At 49.0% G+C, this 17,129-nt stretch overlaps 1 protein-coding gene across 3 annotated transcripts in view; it reads right to left on the bottom strand.

Annotated features, from left to right (window-relative positions):
• Positions 1 to 17,129, bottom strand: part of STK35 (serine/threonine kinase 35) — a 43,843-nt gene that overhangs the window by 23,905 nt on the left and 2,809 nt on the right. For 2 of the 3 annotated variants that reach the window (XM_019462740.2, XM_019462742.2), the window contains exon 3: positions 5,037 to 5,786. In XM_019462740.2, the coding sequence (XP_019318285.1) occupies positions 5,074 to 5,786 (713 nt within the window). In that variant the 3' untranslated portion in view covers positions 5,037 to 5,073. Of the gene's footprint in view, positions 1 to 4,708; positions 4,856 to 5,036; positions 5,787 to 17,129 lie in introns of those variants that run through there. The other variant, XM_019462741.2, reaches the window with a different exon arrangement.

Raw genomic sequence — 17,129 nt, 5'->3', positions numbered from 1 at the left:
ATAGGAGACAGCAAACTTGGACACGAATGTGGATTCCCTCGTCTTACAGCACCCTCCCTGGTAACATGGGCGGTGGCACGCAGAACACCAGTCTGGCTTACCCACTTTGGGTAAGGTTTGTGGCCGGCTGGGAGGAAACATTAGGAATTATTAAACATCTTTAAAAAATGACAAATAAGGGAGCGATAAGACCCACCATTGAGTAATCTTTAAAAATAGAGAAGTTTTCTAGAACAAGCAATTGGACAGAGTTGCCTCTGAGCCCAGCTTTGTTTAAAAAAAAAAAAAAAAAAGCAATCTGGTAATCCTCTGAGGCAAGGCTACTAAAAACCATGGTCTTCGGACAGGAACAGAAGACAATACTTTCGCCTCGAGCCAAAGTGTGTATCTAAAATTTAGCATTGCACTTACATAGTTTACACAGGGCACTTGCACAACCTCTTGTGATTCCAGCCACCTCAACAAGAAATATCTATCTCATTTTACGGACAGTAAAACCTCAATAAGATAATTATGATCTACCCCATTTAATGGAGGATAAAATCCAGAGAGGTAAAATAACTTGCCCGAGGTCCCACAGCCAGGCAACCACGAAAACGGAACCACTTGGTCCCGGACGGTCCACCAGGCTCTTTTCAGAGGAGCCCTGTGTTGTCAACCCCAAGTGCATGCGTTCAGTGCTGCAGAGAGCTAAAGCCAGAGGGACCCTGACTTGGACATTACTCTGAAATCTACAACCCCAGATTACGGAGGCGGTTCTCCATCATGCCGGTACCGGGGACAAGAGTGTTGCCTACACGTGGTGGGAGTTTGAGCCACGACAACAGGTCTAATGGGAAAGCTGGCAAGGACTAAGGACACACGAGTTCCCTGTCTTCATTTGGGACCTTGAATAATTCCTTCTTTCTAGGTCTCCAGCTGCCCTCCACACAAAATTCCTCAGGGAGAGACATCTACACCCCCGGTTCTCCAAAGTGTGGTCTGGAGCGCGGGACTCCATGAAGCCAAACCTTTTCTTTTCATAGTAACACCGAGACACGTTTGCCTTTTTACTTTCCTCCTCTCTTGCATGTACCGTGGAGTTTTCTGGAGGTTATGTGAGGAGGGACGTGGCACCAGGTTAAACATCAGAAGCAGACAGGAGAACCCAGCTGACTGTTAAGGCAGATGGTAAAAAGACTTGCAAGAATAGATAGAAAGCACGGCCACTCTAGTAAATTTTTTTTTGAAAATATTTTTCATAAACTATGATGCTTACATTAAAGTGTAGCTGATTTTTATTCATTTGAAAAGAACATTTAAAACGCTTCTCACTTTTAATTGTTAATTCTGCCAGTATCCACAGATAGAACCCAAACCAGGACCTCTTTGGAGTCCTCAATTTCATGAGTGTAACCGAGCCTTTAAACCAAAAACTTGGAGAATCAATGGTCTCTTCTTTCACTGTCTCCAACTCCTCTCCTTTCATTTCCTCTCAAACCCACCCTCATCAGGGGTTCTCCCCATTATGTGCCACCAAAATTGCTGGTGAGCGCTAATGTCTTTCTTCCTGATCGCTGAAGCCCAAGGTCAATCCTCGGTCCGCCTCTCCCTCAACCCGCCTCTCCCTCAACCCACCGCCACAAGGACCACAGCTGATTACTTCCCCCTCCTGATGGCTCATCTTCATCCGGCTTCCAGGACACCAGACCCAGGTCTCCTCTCTCTCTGGCTCCTTTCCTTCTCCCCAACCTCACTGTGGGATGGCCCAGAGCTCGGTCCCTCTTGGAAATCACTATGCCCGCTGCGGTGCCTTGGCAATCTCTAAATTTGTTATCTCTAGACCAGATCTCACCCCTGAACCCCAGACTCCTCTAGCTACCTGTCCCACCTCTGTGCCTGGATTCCACTTAGGCATTCCAAACTTTCACACGACAGCAAAGCCTAACTTTCTCCAGCCAAACCTCTTCCTCTCGATGCCCCTCCCATCTCATTTGGTGGCAACTCCATCCTTCCAAAGGCTTCCAAGGCCAGAAACCTCTAAGTCATCCTGGATCCCTTTCTCTTGTACCATTTGCTCCAGCAGGAAATTGTTGGCTGACTCCAAAACTCATCCCCAATCCAATCTCCCCTCCCTGGCTCCATGGTTCCAAGAAGGACATACCCAGGACTTCCCATCTTACCCAGGCACAAAACCCCAAATCCTTACAACGGCCTCCAAGGCCTACCCTAGTTGACTCCCAGTCACCTTTCTTGCTTCTTTTCGTACATTCCCTTCCCTGTTCTGTCCAGCTTCTGAGCCTTTATACTGACTGCTCCCTGTCTGGGATGCTTCCTCCCCCCCCCCCCCCCCGAAATCCTCATGACTCACTCCCCCTCCACTCCTAACCTTTACTCAAATGTCACTGTCTCGAGAGACCCACCCCGATCTCTTCCACTGAAAAGTACACCTCTACCCTCCACCTCTCAGTAGTCTGATGTCCCTTGTCCTGCTCTAAGGCCCCCAGAGTACTGAGTATTTTCGAACATATTACTTATAAGTCCATCTCCCCAACAGAATATAAGCTCCACGACTGCCGAGAATATATGTCTAGTTTATCTACTGATGTATCTTTTGTGCCAAAGAGTCCTGGGCAAATAGTTTCCCAACAGTATGTTGAATATGTGGAATTAGCTTCTCCGTCTATAAAACTTAAGTGGGGAGCAGGGGGAGGCTGCACAATAGTTCATCCCAACTCAAGCCTCTGATCCCTGAACTGGCCAGATACAGCTCACAACTATTGTCCTCACTAGCAGTCAGAGCCTGGGGCACTTTGCAGGGCTACACGCCCCATCTTATCTTATGTCAAGGTCATCTATTTCTCCTACCTGAAGGAATCACCCCTATAGGAGCTAAAACTGTGCCCTGCAAAATAGCACAAATCCCAACCGTGGCTGTGCAAATGGAGCCCCGATCTCAATCAGTTGCGACAACCCCACGATTCTAACCCACATTCAGGTCTCTCTTCCAATGACAACCGTCATCTTACTCCAGGGCAAACTTGAATTCTAAGAGGTCTTTTATAAGCGGAAGGGAGGAGATGTGACGGCGTGAAATACGACGAAACCTGGTCTAGCCAACCCTTTCTGGGCTCTGACCCGGCACTGTCTCCTACTGAGCTTTAGGGAGCACTCTTTCTCGGTGGGCAGTGGGGACGAACTGGCCTGGCATCTGGAAAGTGCTCAGGGGTTTTGGAAAGGATTAACCTGGTGACTCAATCCAGAAGTTCACGGAGAACACTACAGATGTGACCAGGCTCAACTCGGCACTCACCGCCACCAACTAGCACTCTGAGGGTGATGAAGGGGAAGGAAGGGACTAAGAACCAAGCCGGGTGACCGACGGCTCTGTGCCCAATGTGACCCCTGGGATTAGCACCACCCCTCATCGCCTCATCTCAAGGATTCAGCGAATTTAAGAGGAGCTCGTTTCCAACCTGCCCTCGTAAGAAAAAGAAGGTAGGAGGGAGGGAGAAACACACCTGCAACTTAAATTAGGACGGTGGAGAAATGACTCAACCCCCTGCGGAGTCGCAAAGGTGAACCAAAATGCTACTGTGTCCCCCTGGCGTATCTGGCGGTCGACGTTCTTTTCCCTTCCCACAAAAGTAGGCTGGACGATGTGAGCTTAATTCACATCTGACCAAAGGAGCCCCTTGTGCTTCCACATCCGGCCAGCTGTCCTGCCAACCGCCTGCCCTGAAGACCCAGGCACCGTTCCATCCTCACGGCTACTCAATTTCAGGTTCACCGACATCCCTCATGGTGGGAATAAACTAATTGGTCCGTCTGGTCTCCCAGGCTCCAGTTCAACTCAACTCGCACGTGCCGGAAGTTCTTAATTGCTGCACTGCTCTGCTCCGCGGGTGGCTCCCAGATGCCTACTAAGTCAAGGTCAAATTCCAGGGTCCCTGGTGCCACCTGATTTCTGATTTCATTTCCCTCGCTCACACCTCAGCCTCTGGTCCAGGTGAACTCCCACTGCCACGGCTGGTACCCTGGGATTTGCCACCTCAGCTCCGTCTGCTCTCCTGGCAGGTCACAGTCTCTCTGGTTACCACCGGTCTGCTGTCTCCGCGACCCCAAACCAGGGGAGGTACTCAAAGGCGCTAGGCTGCCTGTCTTCAGGTCCTCTGCAGAGGCTAGTCCTTTTCCCTGCAATGCTCCCCTGACCCCCAATTCCCCAACTCCCCTAAAAGGCTCATTTCCCTTCCTATCAGTTCTCCTTTGTGGTAAAGCAACTATGGTAAGTACCGATCAATGTTTCTCTCCCCAGCTAAGCTGCAGAATTCATGGGGATGGGGCCATTTTCTGAATTTGCTGACCACTGCTACCCCAGGGCCCAGCACAGCACTCAAACGAAAGCCCAAATCAATCTCCTTAAATAAGCAAAGACTTCCACATAAGACTATTCACTCGCACGTCATTTACAGTTATCTAAAATGGAGAAAACCCATCAGATGCCTAAAGCAGGGGAAAGGTTACGTTATGGCACATGTAACGGAATGCCAATGTTGGAAAACTGTACTTTCAAAGGATCACATGGGGAAATGCTCAGATTAGTGCCGAAAGGGCAGGAAACAAAGCGGTGCCTAAATATAGCACGCTCTAAACCGTGCAGAATTGCACGTGTGACCAGGAGGGATACCATCAGGGGTAGCGTGTATTCTCTGAAAAAAACTGTCCGTACCTCTTTTGCACATTTATTGATCAATGGATGAGGAAAAGGGATTTCTAAAAACCTTGAGACTCCGCTCAAATGCAATGTCCACTCGGAAAACCTCGCTAGACTTTCAGCCTCTTTCTTCCTCCACCCCACAGATCTCCTCCTCGTGACCTGTGGGGGGGTGGGGGCAGTGGGGGGGGGTGTCTCTGATCACAAGCACTTTGTGGTTTTTAACCCTACAATCTGCCCCCCCCCCCCCCCCCCCCCCCAACGCCACAGGGCTCCCTCAAGGGCCCAGGATGAAGGATCCAGTCCAGGAAGTGTGCATGCAGAGCAAAAAGAGTACACTCACCTAGTTTAAAAACACTCAAGATGCTTTGCCCTGAATTTTAAGCAGCACATGTGACCTGGTCCATTCTGGTTTCAAGTTCAAAGGCATCAGGCCGGTCCTGTGGGTTAGCAGCTAACATATCTTTCAAGAGCTGCTTGATCCCCTCAGACATGGAAGTCCTGCGTTTCTGGGGGATGTGCAACTCCATCTTTGGGTTTTCTAGCAGCGCCTCGCCAACAGGGACGATTTCGGTCCCCTGTTTGATATAGGTCCCCAGGAGCTCCTTCTTGGTCTCAGAGTCAATAAAAGTGATTCTTTCTATCATTGCCCAGATGATAATGCCCAGGGCAAAGATGTCGGCCTTGGCTGTGTAGTGTCCCTCCCAGACTTCGGGGGCCATGTAGAAGTCTGAGCCGCAGGCTGAGGACAGCCAGTATTTATTCACATTCACATTTTTGTTGTCTTGATGGCCCTCTTTTCCTCGGGGGGCTAACCCAGCACAGACCTTGCTTAGTCCAAAGTCTGCCACCTTGAGGATGGGGGTGCCAGACCGCTCCGTGATGAGGATGTTGTCTGGCTTTAGGTCCCTGTGCACGATGTGGTTTTTGTGCAGGAAGGCAATGGCGCTCGTGAGCTGTAGCATGAAGCTTTTGTTGGTAGCTGGGTCCGGCCTCCGGGACAGGACGTACTGATTCAGGTCTCCACCTTCACAGAACTCCATGACAAACCAGAGATAGCAGGGCTCCTCAGCGTAACCCAGGATCCTTTCTCCTAAATCAAAGAAGACCGGAAAGAACTTGAGTGCCATAGACACATTCGCGTCACCGGTAAGGCGACAGGCACGCGGCTCGGTAAGGGAAGAGTGACACTGGTGACAACGCTCCGGTCCAAGAGGACCCGCCAAACTGGCACTGAGCCAACACCGCACAAGCAGGCCCATCTCTAAGCACGCAGGAGGAAATCAGGGTCAACAAGGTAGGAGCGGCACGGGCTGCAGGGGCGGGTGTTAGACACCTGGCTCTGGAATCACCCGGCGCCTGGGTACCAAGGGGCTTACTGCTGGCTGGTTGGATGAATAACCAGGAGGCAACTGCCCTCGGTCCACTTGTCCAAGTTTGCTTCCGCTGCTTCACCTGTAAACGGCCACATGTAATCACTCGCAGAATACCTATACCGGCACCTGCCATTCAATTCGGTATTTACCACCGCCCAGGAGGTGGGAGGAAATAGCCCCATCTTACAAGATGAAGCACCTGAGGCTCACAGAGACTTAAGAGTCCAGGGACTCAAATGCGTGATTAGGAAGCCACGGTATCTCATTACCGTGCCTCCAGACAGCGGCACGCCCCCACAGCTTGCGGGGCTGCGGGCCAGACAAGGGCAAGTGTGCACGGAGGCCATCAACGGTCTGCTCATCCACTCCAAGCGAAGGACCTTTCCCCCCACCCCGCTCTCCTATAACCGGTGAGTCTCTTGTCAATGCACTTAGAATGGCACCACGATTTCATTTCAGAGGCATACTCCAACCAGAGTTTCCTGCTCACCCACATCTGCCCAGCACAAGCTAGTTATAGAACAGGCCCCTGTCTCCATAAAGTTTAGCTTCAGGGAGATAACAGGTATCTAGAACGGCAAGCATCTTAAGCATCTGCATCGAGGTCAGCTTTTACGAACAGGGAAGGGTGGGTGGGAGTTGCCAGATCTGGGAGTCAGGAGGGAGGCGGAAGACTGGAGTTACACCTAAAGGACAGGCAGATCAGTGGGGATAAGCAAGAGAATTCTAGGCTGCGAGACGGGATGGATAATGGAACACAGGAACAAACGGACCAGAGGCGTAAACAGGAAGTCTGGAGGAACAGTGGGGTCCAAAGTAGACGTAGGGGTTAGAATCAAACTGTGTCGGCCGGAAACTCCGGCTCTGCCTTTCCAGAAGTCTTTCCTTTGGACCCAAAGAAACTCCAGGAAAGTTGGTGATTGGCATCTACCAACAAATCCCAATGTTCTTTATAAAGCAATAAATGGCACATGGGAGTCCTTTGGTGGAAGTTACTTGAGGACTGGAACTGCCCCCAGAGTCTAAAGAGGCAGACGGCTTATGTTGCTGATGAAAAGGCTGGGCCCACCGGGGGTGGGCATATGGGTCATTCATGATTGAGCCAATGCCCGAAGATAGTCCTCAGATCCCTACCAGTGTCCCCATTCCCCCGGAAAGCAAGAGTCACACCTCTTCATGCAGCCTCCACCAAGGCAGAGTCCTCCAGAAGCTGCCACTCTGGGAGCTCTAGGGTGAGGCAAGACCGATAGATGAACAAGGCAAAAGCTCTAGGTTTTTGACCACGATCTGTCAGACCACACTTCCCCTGTAATTATATAATTTGTTTAGATTACTCACAATCAAAGCAATACAGGTAGAACCAGTTTAGGGCAGATGGGTGTTGTTGTTGTTATTATTTTTTTTAATTAGCTTGTTCCCACCTCCTCATCCTCTTTCTAGGTCACTGGCTCTGGTGGGCTGAGGTTCTTTATCTGAAAACACTGCAAGATGATGCAGTGATCTGAAGCCCAAATCAATCCAGGCTCCAGAGTAAAGACTCATAAAAAGGAGGGCAAGAAAGGTTTACTGGTGGTACAGCCAGAAAGGAAGCGATTAAAAAGCCATCAAATTCCCTCGGCAAGGGCGACCATCAGAAAACAGTGAAACTTTTTCACTGAAAGTGGGGAAATAGAGGGTGGGGAATGGTGATTACTTTATATACAAAGTTGGTAACCACGGAAACTAAAGGCAAAAGAAAACAAGTCGGCAAAACAGACTACACTGTAGGTCCAGGTTGGAAGAACCCGGTGGGGGGGAGAAGGGTACGTAAGTGCCCTAAGCAGGGAATGGGGGGTAGGGGAGGGGGGTAGATGGGCCCCAGGACTGAAGAGCTAGCACTGGGGGAATGATCCAAGCCCAGAAGGTGCTACAGGGGGGCTGCTGGATGAGAGGTCAGGACGAAGCAGTCTCAGAATCAGACACAGACGGCATCAGCGAGCATGACAGAATGGAAAACTGGGGAAGGCGGCTACTTGTCCCAGACGCAAGAAGCCCTTTCCCTGCACAGGCACGGGGCCGTGGGCTCCTTTCGTAAGAAAACCACAGCATGTGTTTTCACGCAGGAATCCCCAGGTACCTACTCATAAACATAAGACAGGCATGTGAGAATTCCAGTCCTTTCCTCCGGGAAGACTGCCTACCTGAGCCCCTACCTACCTCACAGCAAGAGGGAGGAGGGAGGGCACAGGGCACTTGATGCATTTTTGTGGAGATGCAAGGCCGGGCAAAGAAATGGGAAGGGTTAGGAGGGGAGACTTAGAAGATGAGGAGTCTGGTTTAGACACCAGCTCTGCCCACTGGTTAACTAGGTGGTTCATTAGTTCAATGGAAAATAAGGAGGGCCAGAGATACCATGGAAAGATGGCTAGAACCGTGGGCAAAGGTTGGGAGAGATGGCCGAACCCCTCTGAGCCTCTGCCTCGTCTGCCAAACGAGAGGGACACCTACACCACATATTCCTGGGAGTTAAGTCTCAGGCAAAAAATACACTTCGCAGAGCCTAAGATACTTTGGGGAAAGGACATCCTAACCATCAGTAACATCCCTCCTGGGCCTCAGCCAAGTCCGAGGAAGCCACCGATTCCAACAACCCCGGTGCTGTAGGCCAGAGTGAAGCTCCCACATGTTAGGACCCTAGAATCAGAAAATGAAAAGTGGAAGATTCTGTCGTGTTGCTCAGGTTCTTACGAGCCAAACCCATGTTCTAGCCAGACCAGACGGTTTTGAGGTGCTCTCTCCCTATAAGACCTCCCCTCTTCCCAGGTCTCTGCAGGTGCATCTGAATGCGTACCTTTGGGTCCTGCCTGAATGCCAACCGACTGGATGCCTGCCTGATCCCCCAGTAACTTCCTTCTTCCCACCGGCCACCGCCCTAGCCTTGTAATTTACCAGCCCTAGCCTTGTAATTTACCAAGGTGACTGCACACCGGGAAGGAAAAAGGCTCAAACCTCCAGGGATTACCAAGCACGGATTCCCGGAGACACATTGCTGGGGTCCACCAGTCAGCAGGGGGCTCATGAAGGTCAGGTGATCCAAGGGAGCTTCGGCGCCCGTCCATCTCCCGGCGGGCCCAGCGGTCACCAAGGCACCCCATGCTTATCCCCAATTTCAAGATGTATAAGTGGAATACACATGCGCCGTCTAGCAGAAACCCCACGTGAAGCTTACAGCTCTTTGAATGGATAGAAACGAAAGTAAATTTTATAATTCCTTTGGTGCAGCCTGACAGTTCTGTAAGGTGAGGAGTTAAAAATTTAGCTTCCCCAAGGCGGGAGAAAAGACTGGTACCTGGAACTGTTCAGGATTTGGGAGAGGCCACTGGCCTCTGGGTCCCAGGCACCATTTAAACGTCAACGTGGGAGCGGTCTCATCTCTCCGACACTGTTTTATAAGGTGGGGAAACTAAGAGGAAGGTTAAGTAACTTGCCCAAGATCCCCGAAATGACTGGTTGGGTAAGATGTGAACCTCCATTGCCAACTCCTTCCACCACCCAAGGCTGTCGCCTGGGTCCCAAGAAATGCAGCTTGATTAAAGCGAGACAGGCCCACTTTCAGGATAGTTTGATTACCTTCCCCTCAAGGCCAACAGCCAGGAGACCACAACATAAACTCTACGTCAAAACGTATGCTAAGCCACAGCTCACGGGTGAGAAAATGGGAGGGGAAAAAAAAGTCAAGCAGGTGTCTACTATCTCATTACTCAGGGGAATAGGTACTGTTGGCCTCTCCCAACAAAAATGGGGCCTGCTTTGTTCAGAGACTTGAGGCCAGTAGGCTCAGCATAAGGATAAGTCAGCGGGAGCTTTGGGACAGCAGCAACCTTCCAGAAAGGGACACAAAATCCCCAGGGATTTAGAAGCCTCTACCCAAAGCTGCCTCCAGAAGTTGGATCTCCTTGCTCTAGTCCATTCCATTTAAACATTTCCTGGGCACACACTGCTGGTCAGACACCGGCCCTGAGATAACCAGTGGTCTCTGCCCTCGCAAGGGATTCTGGTCTTTCGATGCAGAATGACCAACCGCAGCTAAGAGAGCAAGGAATAGGCCACAGTTGTGCCCGAGGAAGCGGGAAGGGTGGTTAGGAGAGAAGAAAGGCAGGCTGCAATCACTCAAGAGCGACCCCTGAGCTGGGTCTCCAAGGATGCAGAATGAACACACCGCACAGGGCGGGTGTGAGCTTGCAGCGAGGGACCCAAGTAATCTGGGGGTCAACGCAGAAAACGGAGGAGGAGGTGGGCAGCAATGAGGCTGGGAAGGATGCCTGAGTTGGGTCAGAAGAACCGGTGTCTGGCCGACTGAAGGATTTGAACTTTGGCTCTAAGAAACAGGCAGTAAAGGGGGGGCGTCTGGGTGGCTCAGTCGGTCGGGCGACTGACTTTGGCTCAGGTCATGATCTCGCAGTCTGTGAGTTCGAGTCCCGCGTCGGGCTCTGTGCTGACAGCTCGGAGCCCAGAGCCTGCTTCGGATTCTGTGTCTCCCTTTCTCTCTGCCCCTCCCCTGCTCATGCTCTGTCTCAAAAATAAATAAAAACATTAAAAAAAAAAAAAAAAAAAAAAAAAAGAAACGGGCCATAAAAGTTGTTGGCATATTTTAGAAGGATATACTGCTTCCTGAATCTTAAGTCACTGATTTGGAGACATACCGTTTACGTTAAGACGTACAGGCTGCTGACAACCCTACCACACGCGACTGTTGAAGCTGGGTTCTGACCGCCAAGATGGCAGGGGAGGGGAGAGAAGGGCACAGAGGGGGAGAGGGGGAGAGGGGGAGGTCTCGGGAGGTTTAGAATCAACAGAACTTAGGAACATCACCCATCCTCCGTGATGGAAAGGAAGAACTGAGAGAGAGCTCTGGCCAACCCTCTTCTTACTCCGAACCCCTATCTACTTAGACCATAACTGTATCCCCATTTCCGGGTGAGGACACTAAGGCTCACGATTACATTACTTGCCTGTGGTCTCACAGCTAGTAAGAGGCAGGGCCCAGTCTCTACAGCCTGGATTCCTTTTTAAGTTTAGTTTTGAGGGAGAGAGAAAGACAGAGTACGCGTGGGGGAGGGGCAGAGAGAGAAAGAGAGAGAGAGAGGGAGAGACAGACAGACACAGAATCCGAAGCAGGCTCCGGGGCCCGAGCTGAATGGAACCCCTAGACGTTCTACACCCCCTGTGACGCAAGGTCCCTGTTAAGTTCAGGAACGTATGCCCCCAAGGAGTTTAACGTTCACCAAGTCCCCAGTGTTGATAGACCAACCACGCAATTTTCAGCGGAGCACTAATTAGGATTTTGACAAGTCTTCAAGATGCTCCATCCATGCGACATAAAAAAATCTCACTCTAGGAATTTATTCTAAGAATACCAAAAAGACAAAAAAAAAAAAAAAAAAAAATCCTACGGCCGACAGCAACAAGAAGGGCACAGCAAGCGCCCAAAGCACCAGAACTGGTATTTGATACAACAAAGTAAAAGTGAAGGACCGGATGGGGCGCCAGGGGTGGCCCAGCCGGTTGCGCGCGTCCCACTTCGGTTCAGGTCGTGATCTCGCAATCCGTGGGTTCGAGCCCCACTTTGGGCTCTGTGCTGACAGCTCAGAGCCTGGAGCCTGCTTCGGATTCTGTGTCACCCCCGCCCACCCCCCCATCTCTCAAAAAATGAATAAACGTTAAAAAAAAAAAAAAAGTGAAGGACTGGAAACAAGAGCCCAAGAAGGGTTAGTGGATGATTATGGTATTGCCGCTTGGCTGAATGCTTTCAAGGGTCGTGTTATACTTCTAATTCACTTAAATAAGTCAAAAGAGGAGGTCACATACCATGTCGGATGCCAAGTTTAATACAAAATTTTAAAAATAGAAAATTATAATTTTTTCTAAGAAAAAGGGTTAGGAAAAGAAAAAAAAATCGAGGAAGATGAACTCCCAGTCTCAATGACCTTGGGCTGTGTCAGGTTACTATAAGGAGGCTGGGTCCAGTATCAACACACAGGGTGTGTTCCAAGTACTCCACAAGATTAGTCAAATGTCATTGTGCTCTGGACAATCAACCCCTGATGGTGGCTGCCAAGACAAGACACAGCATCCTACAGAGGCCAAGAGGCCAAGAACCCAAGAAGCCGCAGGACTAACAGAAAAGGACAAGGGCTGTGGAGCCAGCCAGGCCCAGGGTCGACGCCCCCACTCTTCCACTTACATGGCTATGTGACCTCTGGGCGAGTGTTGTAAGACCCTATGGGTTGGTTTCATTTCCATCAACTGGGAGACCTCTACCTCCTGAGGCTATTGGAAGGCTTAACTGTGACACAGGAAGCATTCTGCATGGTACCCGGATGCCAGAACAGACAACTACTGGGCGTTAATTATGTTCCTGTGTCTGGACACCACTGGTGGCCCTCTGACAGTCATAAGGCAGCGTGTCAAGGATGCGGAGATTGGAAAGAGCATCTGGATGTAAATCTACAGCTGACCCTTCGCTGGTAGTACTGGACGAGTTACTTGACCTTCACAGATCCGGATTTTTCCACGTAGGAGACCCAGCTACAAACACACACACTTGCAAGGGGGAGGATTAAAGGAGACAAGGAGCATGAAAATACTGAGGCCGGCTCTTAGTTCTAGAACATTAGAGGGGTCTTGTTAGAATGCAGACTCCACCAGCCAGGCAGGGAGTGGGAAATAACCCTTGGCGGCCAACTCCTTCCTCTCTCCACCCGTGAGGGCCTTACCGCTTCCCCACGCCTCACCTCTTGCCAAGATTGCTTCTGTTTACCCTTTCACAGCTCCTCCTTCCCTCCCCTAAACACAGTCCACCTTCCTGGCCGCCACTCAGCTAGAGCACCTCTCACAGGCCATCCTGAGGTAACCTCTGCTGTGCTCTGTTTATCTCCTCCATTAGACTGGGCACTCATGGCGGAAGGAAACCAAGCCTCTGGCCTCCTCACGGTGCGCCTCACACACAGTAGGTGCTCAGTAATTGGGCGAAATGAAGCCAGATGAGAACTGTGAGAGGCTTACAACAACAGCAAGGAAAGTTCCAGTAGGAAGCATGCAGAATATGTACATTAAAGACAACTAGGTAAGGGTCCAGAATTCTGGAGTCACTAAGGACTCTACCAAAGGCCAAATCGGAGTTGAAAGTGAACGGATGTTTTATAGGGGGTTGAGCAATTCTTAGGAATTTCCACTATAAAAAGCCTACCCAGTGCAACTCAGTTAGCCAAAACTCTCGATTAAGCAAGGGCTGTTCCCGTCTCCCGAGGCCGATATCTACAATTCCCAGTGCACACCGAAGGCAGTCAGTAGTGAGGGAAGTCTGCGTGGTTGTCTCCGGACGTTCAAGAGCAGACCAGAAGGGAGGTAACAGGGTCCCCGGCAGCTGAGACACAGGGGCCCAGTAGAAATCAGCAGTGCCAAGTACTGATTAGTACATAATTAAAAACAAACAGTAGCCATTAGTTTCGGAGTAAAATGTGATCATGCCCATTTAACCACCAAGAAAAACAGAAGCGCACCCAGAACTTAAGCCACCTGTCCCAAGAGCGCGGCACAGCTGGTCAGGAGAATGGAGTCGAGCCCTAACGCCCGTGCTTGGTTATTTGCTTGGCTGTTTTTTTTACACTGTGCAAGTTCACAAACTTCAGTCTCCCCACTGGTAAAACAGGGGTAATTGCAGGACTCACTTCTACACTAGAGAATTCAGAGTTGCTTTCTAGGGGTCTGGCCTAAGGTTTTCCTAGGCACTCAACAGGCGGGGGCGGGGGCGGCTAAGACCCTGGTTTCCCATCCCACAGGAACTCTGGCCTCAACTTACTTATCTAGTCTACCTTCTCTGTTTCCCCCGTGTCTCCCCACTCCAGAGGGAACCTCTGCCATTTGCTAGGCTACCCATCACTCATGACTTTGAATTGCGGTCACTTGGGCCTGTGTCTTCTGCACGCCCCATGGAGGGAACTTTGCAAAGCCTCTCCCAATGCAGTGCCTGACTCACCGTCACCACTGGGCATAGATGCACAGCCAAGACTTCCCAAGGACCTGGATTCCCGCCCCTGGGAAGCCACCTAAAGATCTCTTGATATAGTAAACATGAAAGTTGGTGAAGCAGAACTTGTGTCTTACCAAGACGGGATAAGCCAGACCCCCAGCTTTTCCAAACTTATTTGGTTTAACAAGCCTTGGGTTCGTCCTGGAGATTATATATTATATATATAAATATATATATTTATAAATATAAATTTATTTATTTATAAATATAATTTATATTTATAAATATAAAATTTATTTATAAATAAAATTTATATTTATAAATATAAAATTTATTTATAAATATAAATTTATTTATTTATAAATATAAATTTATTTATTTACATATATAAATTTATATGTGTAAATATATATATTTATATATACATCACTTGTTGCTGTTTGTCAGAAGGATCAGCATGTGCTTTAGAGTGTGCCAGAATTTGAGTTTAGGTTGACAGTGAGTCTTAAGTCTTAGACTTGTCTGCCGTCTTCTAAGCGGCAGCCACCTTGAACTTAGTTTTAGGTGCATTTGGGACAGGGTCCTTTGGCAATGGAAACGGGATAAAAGCAAGCTGTTGATGTTTTAACTCCTGTTTTTTGTGAAAAGTACTAAAAAAGCTAAACAAAGACATCAACTCATCAGCCAAATAATTTACAGGATTGTTAATCTGGTTTAAAAAAGCCTAGGAGGCTGGTTTGAATGCTACCACTAACTCTGTAGGGGGGCAAATCCTCATTTCTAGGCTTGTTTCCGTCCACTGACTCTGAAACTTCTGTTCTCTACTTAACACAGAGACTTGTTTGGTCCATGTTCAGAGAGAAGGGAACGACATAAGACACAGAAGCTACCAAAAAAAGTTGGACAGAACCAAGAACTACATTAAGTTTCTCTTTTCGACATTGGATTTATAGGTCAAATGATTAAGACTATAGAGATGGCTACTGTGTATTCACGAGACAGCAAGATACTGAAGAGGGAAAAAACCCAAACTATTCTCTATTTGGCCCAACTGTGAAATAAATCCCCTTTCTTTACCTATCTACACGGTCCTACGCATCCTTCTTTCAAGCCTACCTTCTCTGCCAACTCCTGGCTAACTCTAGATTATCATTCCTGTTAATCCTGTGCAACACTCTGTAGAAAGCCCTCGTTAACCAACTTACCTTTTCCTCAGGTGACCCTGATTAGCACTTAAAGTCTCCTACAGGTCCTCAAACTTTCCCAATTTAGGTTGCTTTGGGGGCAAAGACTGTCCTTCCCCCACCCCCCTAATCCCCAGAAATGCTACTATGGGGACTAAGTAAAATTATGTAGATTTGGTTCAATTGAGGCTTTAAAATCAGATTAACACTTTTTTGGCCTATTTCAAAATTAGTCTAAATTGCAGGAGACTGGGCAAAAGGTGACCGCAGAAGAGTTTGTTTAATGACAGGGTTGAACCAGATTATCTGTAAGATTCCTTCCAGCTCGGACATTTCTGAGTGATAACAGCATACTGCAGCGCCCCAGGGCAGTTTAAGACTGCAAATTTTGGAAGCTGAAGGCAAGGAAAGCTTAACCTAGAGTAAAGTGGGCCTTTTTGTTCTTTACTTTAATACTAATAGCAGAAAACAATGCCTATTTACAGCTTGCTAAATTTACATTTGACATGTAAATATCAATGTTAGTTTCAACAGCTAGGTTGTCTACATTTCCTTTATTGCTCTGAGCCCAGAGGGTTACCCGACCCACAGTAGAGGCTCCCACACTTTATAGAAGACTCCCTACAACTGAAAGGGACAATTAAAGTGTGTGCCCTAAAGCAAAATTAATTTCCTTTCTCTAGACCGGTTTTAATTCACACAAAGAGGTAGAAAATACCAGTTTTTCCCTCCACCTGGTGTTGTGGACAACGCAGACAACAGGATGGGTTCCATGGTCAGACAAGTTTTTCAGAAACTTGAACAAGAACACAGTGAATCTCGGAGCGCCTGGGTGGCTCAGTCGGTTAAGCCTCCGACTTCGGCTCAGGTCACGATCTCGAGGTCTGTGAGTTCGAGCCCCGCGTCGGGCTCTGTGCTGACAGCTCAGAGCCTGGAGCCTGTTTCAGATTCTGTGTCTCCCTCTCTCTGTGACCCTCCCCCATTCATGCTCTGTCTCTCTCTGTCTCAAAAATAAATAAAAAAAAAAAAGTTAAAAAAAAAATTAAAAAAAAAAAAAAAAGAACACAGTGAATCTCAAAAGGGATGATGACAGAGAATTCAAAGTGTGGACTGAACTTGCTGAGGCTGCTGGTTCCTCCTGACCTGAGCACTTAGGGACATTCCCAGAGTGCACCGCAAGCTTCAGGACATAGGCACACGTATCTTACGGATAGAGGAATGCTCCCCACAGGTTTTAAACAACTTGTTGTAGGTCTCATGTAGTCAGTTCAGACAAGCCAGGACTGAAAGTGAGCCTAACGCCAAAGCCTATGGTATTAACCACCAGACTAGGCTGCGGCCGTTTACCATGGAGTTTCGACAAATCCGACACGCGAGAGAATTCGAACCGTATCTGTAGGCAAGGAGAGGAAGTCAAGACTCCACACCCAGGTGGAAACTTCGAGATTGGCGTCGCCGAACTGAGGGTAGAAGGGGACCACTGGCAAAGTGTGAAATCCCACATCCCAAGGCAGTCCTGTATTATGGAAATCCAGACTATCCAGGGGAGAAGACAGCCTCAGAACGGAAGTGAAAAGGGAGCAGAACACAGGTAAGCTCAAATCTCCTGGAAAGTCCGTTCAAAACAAATGTCTTTACCCTGGGGAGACAGGGTGGGCTTTTTAAGGTGGGAGGCAGGGCTGGGCATAAAAAGTAAAAACCTGTTTTGAAAAATAGGACCCCAGGTGATCCGGATCGTGTCCCTCAACCCACTGTCAAACAACTGAAACGGAACAGAGTTCTCTTGGGATGGGCTGTAGGAGATTAAAATCAGGCAAAAGCTTCAAAGAAAATGCCCTCTCCAGCCCCACCCCAAATCCTACCCA

The sequence above is a fragment of the Panthera pardus genome, unplaced genomic scaffold (assembly GCF_024362965.1).
Source record: "Panthera pardus isolate Hobbes unplaced genomic scaffold, ASM2436296v1 HiC_scaffold_25, whole genome shotgun sequence".
NCBI classification, from domain to species: domain Eukaryota; kingdom Metazoa; phylum Chordata; class Mammalia; order Carnivora; family Felidae; genus Panthera; species Panthera pardus.
This window is presented reverse-complemented; position numbering and strand designations above follow the sequence as displayed.